The sequence below is a fragment of the Antennarius striatus genome, chromosome 11 (genome assembly GCF_040054535.1).
Source record: "Antennarius striatus isolate MH-2024 chromosome 11, ASM4005453v1, whole genome shotgun sequence".
Taxonomy (NCBI): Eukaryota; Metazoa; Chordata; class Actinopteri; order Lophiiformes; family Antennariidae; genus Antennarius; species Antennarius striatus.
In genome coordinates, this window is record NC_090786.1 from 8,209,571 (window position 1) to 8,221,043 (window position 11,473).

The 11,473-nt window shown below is 39.4% G+C and overlaps 1 protein-coding gene across 2 annotated transcripts; it reads left to right on the top strand.

The window, feature by feature from the left end:
• Positions 1-49: 49 nt before the first annotated feature.
• Positions 50-11,046, top strand: p4ha1b (prolyl 4-hydroxylase, alpha polypeptide I b). 2 transcript variants are annotated; one of them, XM_068327672.1, is made up of 15 exons: positions 50-229; positions 3,993-4,075; positions 4,303-4,399; positions 4,581-4,732; positions 4,921-5,058; positions 5,228-5,467; positions 5,847-6,064; positions 6,164-6,340; positions 6,924-6,994; positions 9,266-9,365; positions 9,518-9,571; positions 9,655-9,720; positions 10,019-10,087; positions 10,267-10,363; positions 10,541-11,046. In XM_068327672.1, exons 1-15 carry the CDS (start codon positions 216-218, stop codon positions 10,609-10,611), a joined length of 1,647 nt encoding a protein of 548 aa, XP_068183773.1. In that variant the 5' UTR covers positions 50-215; the 3' UTR covers positions 10,612-11,046. The 2 variants fall into 2 exon arrangements, with proteins under 2 accessions (XP_068183773.1, XP_068183774.1); XM_068327673.1 differs by lacking the exon at positions 6,924-6,994 and adding an exon at positions 7,791-7,861.
• The last annotated feature ends 427 nt before the right edge of the window (positions 11,047-11,473 follow it).

An 11,473-nucleotide genomic window follows, 5' to 3' on the forward strand; every position in this document is an offset into this window, starting at 1 on the left:
ATCCGAACGACAACCCAGCAAGTCCCCTCTAGCAGGAGGATCCCTAGCATGTGAGAATCTGCACGTAGCAGTCTTGGAAGTAGATCCCAACCACCAGATGGACAGGACTTCATCGAAACGGCACACATAAGACGAGACAGACTCCGTTTCATCGTCATCCTCATCTTCTTATCGACTTCGCAGTCAGGGGACCGGTTGCGCATTTCTTCTGAAGGATGCTGTCGTTAAGGTAAACATGTCAAATAAGATAAGCTGGCAGCAGCTAATCTAAATAACTCCAGGCATGTTTAATTATTACGTGAATCTGCATTTGTGCACTGAGTTCTTCCTTTTTAAAAAAAAATTAAAAAATCCTGTTTTCAGTGGCGACTTGTAAATGCTGATAAATAAACTCGACGAAGTTGGTTTTACATACGACACTTATGCTAGCTGAAACTAGCTAACGTGGATGAAACTGCTAAAAAAATTTTTTAAAGCTTCCCGAAAATGAATAATATTATAAGTCAAACATTATGAGGAGTGAAATTAGAAAAAAATACATGTTAAGTCCAAGTCGAAATAATCATAAAAATGAAACGTAGCTTGTGTTTAGCTTAGGAAACTAGCATCAGTGCTACAGCATTCCAGTGCAATGCAGCGTGTGATGCTGCTGAGTTCTGTCTGATCTTCCATCTGAACACTTAAATAGCATTCAAACACAGACGTGATCCATCAGAGAACTTTGTACGTTTACAATTAATTCAGTGAAGTATACTCTGCAGTATTTCTGACAGCCAACATTCCCTTTAACATTGATGTTTTTATCCTTGATTCTGAAGTTAGCTAACTGTTTAAGCTAGTTTGGGAGTGAAAACAGCCCGTCTCTCTTGGAAGTGATAAATCCCCCCCCCCCTGCTGTCTCGGTTTGCATGATCTAGTTGCTGGGTAATGCAGGGAGAACGATTCCGACTCCATTGAGCTGTGTTCATTCCTCACATAAGTTTCTCTGGTGGGGAGGGGCGAAGACGTGGCAGTCCTCTCTCTGCACCCACGTCCCGTGTTATCTGACTCCACCGACGAGAGGCCAGCTGGGCAGAGACCAGATTCTCTGAGAAGGTGCTAGAATAAAATGTAATGTTAGAGTCATTGAAGAAAACTTTGTGGGTTAGTGTCCACAATGTATTCGGAATTATTTGGTTGTTTCTTCTAGAAAATAAAAAGATCTATACTGATAAAATGTTCTAAAGCAGATGGAAAGTTTTTTTTAAAATTGTTCTTTCTTCTCTGATCTTCAATCACTGGAAGCTGAATATCCCTGTTGTTGTATATATGTGCTACACGTGTATGGCTTGGTGTCAATTACATGTATGGTATCAGCTGAAAAAAGACCAATACAAGTAGGATTAAAACGTCTAAAAGTGATGCCTTTTTTCAGAATCCTAAAGAAAGTATTTGTATGACTTTTCAGATTAAGTGCAGGTGTTCATTTATTGACTGTTAAATTACCACTACCACTAAAGTAACTAAATGTGACACTAATGAATCAAAATAAAAGGTGGGGTTATTCCAGGTAAAACTTGAAATGAGTAATATAATACATCACCTCAATGAGCATTGAATAAAGGACTCGATAAAATGATATCCTGTTCTATCGGTACGTACTGGTAGCTTAAGTTTCATAAAACAAACCCAGCTCCGATCTCACAGTGACAGTTCAGTTTTTTTGTCATATGTTCCTTGGTTCCTGTATCATATCCTCAGAAAAGCCAGGCCTCTTGAAGCATATCTCATTTTGAAAGAACTCATTTTGGCAAAGAATTTCTTGCCAGAACTGCTGTTGCTATCACTTCCTATCTGTCCTATGCATAAATTCCAGAGTTAGCTGGTTTGGTCCTGGCCTCAGGGGATTGTTTTAAGTCATTTTCAGCAAATACTGTATTAGAAATAGCAGGAAAACAATAACTTAATAACTTCTGGAATTCAGCAAACACAGCCAATCTAGCAGTCAACCGGTGGATCCTTCCCTTGCTAGTGATGTGCTTTTTCTACTTTTGCCACAATTAACACAAGACTGTGAGGTAAATACTAGTCTCTTCCTCAACGTGTCTGAACGGAACGCAACCCTGACTCAGAATAGTTTTGGGAAGGTCAAGAAAAACTTTGAGACAACTTCTCAAACAACTTTCTGACAAGCTACTTTGCAAAGGTCTGGTAACACTTTCACTGGCGCTCATTCTTGTCTGGTAAGACACATCAGACAAGTCAGGTCCAAATTATGATTTTAACCCTTTAATTGGGACATTTTACGACTACATCGTCATAACAAGAGGGGCGCAGTAGCAATCACTCTGTCATTGTACACATTATACATCCTCAGGTTTTGTTGTGAAACCACAGGGGGATATTCTAGTCTTAAAAACTGAGTTTCGTTACTGATTCTGTATTAAAGGCAATTTTAAATTTGTTTTTATAATGTACATGTAGAATAGATGTACTTTCTTCTTGTTTTCCCCCTGCTGCTGACCTTAAAAAATGTCATATGGAGCAGTTATATTTCCACTGAATGACTGTGAATGAGGCAATGTCAGCCTGCCTGAGCCTGTTTCCAGCTTCTTGTAAAAGACATTACATTTAATTTGCCATCAAGTGTAAAGAAGCCTGAAGGTGTCCCCGATTTTTTGGTTTCTTGTGTCTGCAAGCATGTGTTATAGAGTATTGAAAATACTGCTGTACAATCTGATACTCTTCATTTTTTGTGCCCTTGCTCTGACTTAAAATTAAAACTATAAATCGAAGGTATTAGCAATGCGTTAAATTAATTACTGACATTATTGTGAATGCCTTCTCATTGGTATTCAGTCAAAGCAGAGTCATGTTTCGCTCATGTTTTTTTCCCTCAAGATCTACCCTCCTTTTTCTTACTCATGATAATATATATGAACTAGAATCCATTCAGTCACATGAAGGTCAGTTTACTCACCTCGGGCTTGTACTGCTGTTTCCTTCAACATTTATGGTTCATTTGTTGCACAAAAAGCATTTTTTTTCTGTGTTAGTTATCGGGCTTTATTCAGAACACACTAAGATATACAAATTAATTTTATGGAAAGTTTTGTGGGATGCTTGACCTTTGGCTAAATAATGAAGTAAATAGACTTTGAATAGATCAAGAATTAGATTTGTGGGTCAAGAAATTTTTTGCATTAAAATTCTCAACCATATACTGTATCCCATATTGTCCATTTTTTATGAGGTTGTGTAGATCCAAATCCAGAGTAGTGGAAGTAAAAAGGTACTTTAGATAAATTAGCACTTAATGTCACAAGTCATTACCCATAGCAGATAGTTTGCTGCAAAGTTTCAGCTATGTTATTTATACACACTGGTAAGATTAGGTGTCAGCATGGGTAGAAAGCCCAGAGTACCACATGTCACAGTAGAACAAACTGCTTTGCCAAACTATCCACAATGAACACCAGCCACAGAATCACAGCCCTGGATTTGTGTGGTGATTATATCTGCTTTTAATAGAACAGAGGACATTCTTTGAGGATTGATTAGTCATTTTTCTTTAAATCTTTTTTATTTTAATATTGCTTTTTTTTTTAAAGTGGTTAGTTAATCTGAATTAGTAATGGACATTATTTCACACCCCTTGTAATATATAACAGGACCGATGTTTCTTTTTTTTTTTTACACTGCTTTTCTTCACTCAGCCGTAACATTCCTTTTCAAAAATAATGCCCTAGTTATTCTGCAGAATGAACAGACGCTGCTGCCAAGGAAAAGTTGTACTGTGTATATTAGTTTGACAGGATGTCCAGTCCTAAGTGGTGCTAAAGCCCAAGTTCTAAATTCAGTTAGAGCAGCGCAAGAAGGAATAAAGGCAACACGGTGACTTATAAAGTAGGTTCCTCTGGAGGACTAAGGGACATTCAGTTATGCAAATGTTTGAGTGTGATACGTTTTTTTTTCATTGGTCAAACAGCATGATTTTCTCACTCTTTCTTCAGAATGGAGTTACTGTGTTGGAGTTTTCTGTTACTGAATTGCCTGCAGTCCCTCTCCGCTCACAATGACTTCTTCACCTCCATAGGTAAAACTCTCTGGAAACATGACTCTTGTGTTGGAAAAAAAAAAAAAATCAGTCTCACTTTTTGATTTACTTTATTTTCTTTAAATTGCTCACGCTTAATTAAATGTCAAAAAGGGAACCTGTCCTTATATTTTTGTATTTTACATTGATCAGGGCAGATGAATGATGATGTCTGCAGTTTATCATTGCAGTGTGTATGCTCACCATGTCCAATTTTTATGTGTCAGGCCAGATGACAGATCTGTTGTACACAGAAAAAGACCTTGTCACCTCTTTGAAGGACTACATTAAAGCAGAAGAGAACAAACTGGAACGCGTCAAACAGTGAGACACAAGTTTACACTCATGGATTAATAAATAGAAGTATATACTGTATGTACTAGATGCAATTCTTAATATTGATGTCCTTTTTATTAGGACAATTATTAAGTTATTAATAAAGGATTCCGAGTCTGATTATTTCTTGTTCATTGTGTCTAATATTGGATCAACTTCTCTGTGATAGGTGGGCTGATAAATTGGACTCATTGTCAGCCACAGCCACGCAGGACCCAGAGGGCTTCCTGGGTCACCCTGTCAATGCCTTCAAACTGATGAAGAGGCTGAACACAGAGTGGGGGGATCTGGAAAGCCTCGTTCTCAGTGATACCACCGATGGTATGAAAAGATTAAGGTTTTACTATACGGTCGGATGTTGGTCTTGTGCAGAATTATTTCCCTTCTCATTACTTTTTGCTTAGCCGTGATGAGAATCTATTCATAATCTATTTGTTTGATTGATATGTATTCTGAGCTAAGCTTTACCGCCTTATCTTTCTGTTACCTTTCTCTTTTGCTTCTCTAAGGGTTTATTTCCAACCTGACTATCCAGAGACAGTACTTCCCCACAGATGAGGACCAGACTGGAGCCGCTAAAGCTCTTCTACGGCTCCAAGATACTTACAGACTTGATGCCAACACCATCTCAATAGGAGACCTACCTGGTAAATTCAATATATCAGAATGTACTATATCTACTCATCGCCAAGTTTTCATTTCCACTTTGTTTTTTAGGACACATAGAAACCAACATATATAAACACTGTGATGTTTCTCTGGTTTAGTTTTTTTTTTCTATTCCAATGCTTCTTCACTGTATCCTCGACTTATTAGGGGTGACACACAAGATCCTGATGACAGTGGAGGACTGTTATGAGCTGGCAAAAATTGCCTACTCAGAGTCTGATTACTACCACACTGAGCTGTGGATGGCCCAGGCCCTAAAGCAGCTTGATGAGGGAGAGGAGTCCACTTTAGATAAAGTAACGGTGCTAGACTACCTGAGTTACGCCATCTACCAGCAGGGGGAGATGGAGCGAGCCCTGGAGTACACCAAGCAACTGCTTGAGCTGGGTGAGTTAGTCCCTTCACTTGAGTTTACAGGATTTCTTGAATTCAAAATATGGAAATAGCCAGAATTTTAATAATGGCAGAACTCTAGAATCTAGAATTCTTGACCACAATTTAGGTAATCTTGTTTAGGAGATTGAAATGTTGTCACAAATAAATATTGTCATTTCTATTTTCAAATGTAATTTGAACATAGTCAATATCGTTTTGATGCTACAATGCTTGAACTGGAAAGCATAACTGAGCACATCCACACAGCCTTCACAAATTTTTTGTGCATAAATGTTGCCAAAGCCTCGGAAGTGACGATGTCATTCCCACTTTTTTGTCGTTTCTATTTGTATTCACCACGTTCATGTATGTTCGTCTTGCATTCCCTCAGACCCGGAGCACCAGCGTGCCAAGGGCAATCTAAAGTACTTTCAGTTCCAGTTGGAGAAGCAGAAAAAGGCGGAAGAGAACGAAATTAAAACAGAGAAGAAGCCACAGGAAAAAGAGACAACTGAGCCGAAGAAAAAGACTAAAAAGAAGGCCACTTTTCAGCTCATCCCAGAAAGGAAGAAGTATGAAATGCTTTGTCGTGGAGAGGGCAATAAAATGGTGAGGCAGATGAAGAGATTCACTGAACACTTTTCTAATTCACTAAAAACACCCTGTGTTTAACTCCACCATTCCCTTCTGTCCTTTTCTTTCAATCAGACCCCCCGCAGGCAGAGCCGGCTTTTCTGTCGATACTATGACAACAATCGGAGCCCAATGTACGTCCTGGCTCCGGTAAAACAGCAGGATGAGTGGGACAGCCCCTACATCGTCCGGTACCTTGACATCATCTCAGACAAAGAAATGGATCTGGTCAAGCAACTGGCGAAGCCACGTGTAAGTGACCCGGAGCAGCTTCAGTGTGTATTGAGACATGTGATTAATTCTAAAGCTATATTTTTCATTCAGAGGTTAGTTATGAAATAACGGGCTCATTTGACATTTTCTCTGGTATAGTTTTGTATGTTTTTAAGGCCGAATGTGTTGTTGCTTAGTCGTTGGGCCCACAGACACACAAGAGTGTACAATATCAACAAAAAAATGGCATGTTGATATTTTCTGAGGTTTGATCATTGGTCACTTTTATTCCAACACATTCATCCGTAGTTATCTGGGCTCCGGGTACAGTAGCTCGGTTTGGTCTGTCGTGGACAACCCGCTCCAGAAGCTTTCCATACGTCACTTTGTGACGTAATTGATCCTGTTTTTCCCATAAATGCTTCAAGCACCCCTACTTATCCTTGTGTTGCTGCGGTCGTGTGAGCTGTACGCTGAGAGTGACAGACACAATAATATGCGCTAACGCGTTGTTTTAAACAAAAATTAAAGCCGTAAAGGTTGACAATTCGTATCTCACATCCCTACACACATCTTTGCATGTGTGTCTGTGTGTGAGTAAAATATGTTCCTGGCTTCACAGCTACGCAGGGCCACCATCTCCAACCCCATCACGGGAGTGCTGGAGACAGCTTCATACCGGATCAGCAAAAGGTAAGGAATATCCGGAGCCAAAAACAGAGGATAGAGGAGAGGAAGGAAGTCTCGCTCCATCTTTTTCGCTCAATCACTCGTCGTGTCTCCTCTCTGTTCCCGCCCACCTGCGTAACTCGTTTTTTTCCACCCTTGCATAGTTGAAGGCTCTTGAGTTGAAGCACGTGATACATCTGAGATTGATGGATGTTCTACAAAGTGTGAAATTTAATAGACTGCCACATGTTTAAAGCATGTTTTGTAAAAATATAAATATGGGCTGAACATTTGAACTACAACATTTTGGCCAATGCCGTATTCAAATCAAAATAAATTTCTGCTGTTTATAGATAGAGATATATGTGTTAGAGCAATCACAAGATGTTTCTTTTGTCTAAAATACATCATATCAGAAAATATTTTGAACTGCTGTTTTGAAGATCTGTCGGTATGTTTCTGCTCAGGAGTCTGCTGCTGAAAAGTGACAACAATGTGTATTACTTTTTCAGTAGTTCATAATAACATAGTTGTTTTTGCTCAACCAAGATGTGCATCAGAAGCATTCCTTCCACAACATTGGATTTTCTTTGAAACATAATTTGTCTCTTGCAGCCTGTTGTGAAACGCTTTCCTTGGCCTCCTTGAGATAACATTGACAAGTAGTGACCAGTTCTACCTGTCTTCTCTCCCTCTTTCCTCCTGTTACTTCCCACTTGTCCTTCTTTGTGCTTCATGTTTCATCGTCCTTCATTCCTTTTTTTTTTGCATCCGCCGTTCCTCGACCTCCATGTCCTCCTGCTGGGGAAAACTACTGTAGTTAAAGCGAGCCACGGTGCATGACCCTCAAACTGGGAAACTTACCACAGCCCAATACAGAGTCTCCAAGAGGTAAGGGGTCATAGGTTATTACAGTGCCCTTCCCTCCTGCTCCGTTCATCTTTTCGTCTTTACCTTAAAGCTCTAGTTTTAAGACTCATTCAGCTGTCTGCCCAGCAAACAGCATGGTCATGATTGAACACTACACTGGGAAAACTAACACAAGATGAGGCTTGAGCTTGGTTAAAGTGAAAATTTAATTTGGGTCAAGTGTCATGTATACCAAACTCAATCAATCTTCTGTTGGTTTTTTCAGTGTAACAGAAATTCCTTGTTCTTTCAGTTTGCCCAGGATTTCCTTGGAAAGACTCACAGTAGAGATCTGTTTCCTTTTACCCCACCAACCTTTCCAGCTTATCTGATCCAGAGTGCTGAATCTTTACTCCCCTGACTGCACTTTCCAGCCACTTTGATTTTAATATGCTCCTTCAACTTCCACATCACCTTAAAAGACTTTATACCAGTTCCAGAAACATATAGATGGAAAGCTGTCCCCTTGTAGAGTTAACAGACTATTCATGTCGCAATTTAAACGTACATGCCACTCACATGTTTTAATAATCAACTGAAAGCCACAACTTTCTTTAGTTTTGCTCTACATGGTAATTAATGTTTGGGTGTGTGTGTGGATACAAGGGTGTGGTGCCCCTTTGATATTTTTAGCTGGTCTGCAGTGAGAAGCTCAGTAGACGAGGTTGTCAGTGACTGAATGAGTAATTCAATGGACACCAACAATAGAAAAACTGTTAAAATGTAAAATACGGTCTCTTTTTTCCAAATTTCCCAAAATAGTGGAAGGAATTGTTCTTGCAACTGTTTTTATTTTTAAAATCTCCATGCAAAACAGCAGAACAGTTTAACAGCCAGAAAAGGCAGAAATATACACTTAAAAGAATTTGACCACAATCTGAACTGGAGCCGGACAGGAAAGCATTTATTTTCTTGCATCCTGTACAGTTCCAGAACCTTCGCTGACTCATCAGGCATCAGCAGAATCGTGGGCTTTGCTGGATGGATGAGCAGAGGAGTATCTTTGTCATCCATCATATGTGTTGAGTTTGAAATTTAACTTTCTATATTTTGTCGTAGTCCTCAATCTGAAATATCCAGATTGTCAAGTACACACATAGTTTGGCATATGAATACAAGCCTCTACCCTGAGCTGACTGGAGATTCTGCTTCTTGGGCCTGTTTAATATTTTAATTTCACTTTTATTTCAATTATTTAATTTTCCTTCTCTATCATTTTGACATGCCCAACTACTGTATACTTCATTCAGAACATCTAATGCCAAAGGTGCAGCATGACTTTGGCCTCTTTCACAAGAAATGCTGCCATCTAGTGATCAAAAATGTGCATTACTGTATAGAGGCAGCCTCCTAACTCATTTGTTGCTCTTCCCTCCTGTATTCTAGTGCTTGGCTCACTGGGTATGAACATCCAATGATTGAAAAGATCAACCAGAGGATTGAAGATCTGTCAGGACTGGAAATGGACACTGCAGAAGAATTGCAGGTAAATACTTTATGAAATGCAGGTTATGGACATTTACCTCCTTTAAAATACTTTTGATTTTAGCAGTCCCCCTGCTAAATCATATTTGTGTATGTTTTGAAGTTTGAAACCTGAATTTTGTAGTTGCATAATTTTATGTTGTCTCTCACTAGGTCGCAAACTATGGCGTTGGAGGTCAATATGAACCTCACTTTGATTTTGGAAGGGTAAGAGCCCTTGACATTCACAGAAGTCAATTTCATTTGTACAAATGTCCAGCGGTGTTAATATGACAGAACTCTCTCAACAGAAAGACGAGCCAGATGCCTTTAAAGAGCTGGGCACTGGGAACCGCATAGCAACATGGCTGTTCTATGTGAGTCCAATCTTCCTAAATTCAGACCAATATTGGTTGAACTTGACTAAAGGAAATGTTTCCTTAACTTTTATCAAACTAGATGTTTGCATCCTCTGTGTACAGTTAAAAGTATGGGAATTTTGCAGTTTAGGATCATTAAATATCTATCTAATGCCAAAGACCAATGTAAAAAAAAAAGTGTTTTGCAACTTGAAATCAATCATGTCACCCCTGAGATTCCACAAATTTACTCAGGAAAAGCTTTGATTTTTCAGATAGAGACTGAGATCTCTTTGACTCTATAACCCCTTTGTAGATGAGTGATGTTTCCGCTGGTGGAGCTACAGTATTCCCAGATATTGGTGCAGCAGTTTGGCCCCGAAAGGTAATTATTGATGTTCCAGCCGGGTACAACCATATGACAATCCGTAATCACTCAGCTGTTCTGTTGAATCTTTTCGTGGTGATTCAGATGTAAAGGATGGCGTGTCTCGCATAGACGGCACCACTCTGCCTTTCTTTAAACATTTTTTACTGTTGTTAATATACATATATGCATTTCAGGGCTCTGCAGTGTTCTGGTACAATCTGTTTCCCAGTGGGGAAGGAGATTATCGCACCCGACATGCAGCATGTCCAGTGTTGGTCGGCAACAAGTGGGGTGAGCTTCTCATTGTCTGGCTGCTTAGATCTCATGTGGTCCATGTATTTTGTTGGAGGTTGATGTAACTCATAACCAAGAATCAGACCAGGGCTTGACTTTATAAAAGTTAAAGGATAAGTATCTTGTAAATAATAAAATGGCTTGAATACCTACTACATATTTTTTTTATTTTAGTGTCAAACAAATGGATCCACGAACGAGGCCAGGAGTGGCGACGACCTTGTGGCCTAAATGAAACTGAATGATGAAAAAGGAAAACTTCCCTGCCCCTCTCTCCACTTCCTTGTGAATCACCCTGGACCAAACGAACACTCCTGAAGATCACAGCTGATGCTCGGGGTCCGGATGCTGCTCTCCCTCACGACAAACACTCCAGTTTTCTCCTATCTGTTTCACTCTGAGCCCAGAGTTTGTTCGTGTCAGGTCGAGGACCTTGGACAGGATTAGGATCACCACGACACAAAACACTTTTTCAGGGTGTTGGGTAGTTTTTGAGTAACACTTTTCACTCCTTTTTTTTGCACTCAATGAATTCTAGCACTGTGGTGAGAAATTCCTGCAGTCATTTTAAATCTTTAAGTTACATTTTATGTCTTTTTGAGGCCTGTGTTCTTTTGGCTTCATGAGCAGAACACACTAACCTCTGGGTGTTGATGAAATTAAAGGATTTGTTTTGTTAACTGGACTTCAACCAATTTCTTTACAAAATTACAGCAGAATATTTTCTCAGACTGTCCTATCAGTCAGAGCAACTTGTCTTTTCATATGTCTTTTTACAAATGGTATTCAGCAAGTTCACAACATGTCTCAATTTTCTGTATTTAGAAGTGGCATCAATCTCTCCCTCCGGAAATGTTGATGTAAAAACTCAAACAAATGCTCTGTGGAAGAGATGAATAGATTCATATCAGATATCAGAAGAAGATTGGACCATGTTCCAGTTTTGTGAGAAATAGAAGCCCTGTACATTGTGCATCTTATCAGAACTGAATCAACGTGATGACAACAGTGTTAGAGACACATCTGAAACAGTCCAAGGCACAAATCTGCATAGAATTTACTGTTGTATTCCACATGTTACATCTAACTGAATACAACATTGTGTTA

Bases quoted from the DNA above. Each gene is read 5' to 3' on its own strand.
- p4ha1b (XM_068327672.1), top strand. The intron at 5,468-5,846 runs GTGAGTTAGTCC...GCATTCCCTCAG, and splicing joins CAAGCAACTGCTTGAGCTGG to ACCCGGAGCACCAGCGTGCC. The intron at 10,088-10,266 runs GTAATTATTGAT...TATGCATTTCAG, and splicing joins CAGCAGTTTGGCCCCGAAAG to GGCTCTGCAGTGTTCTGGTA.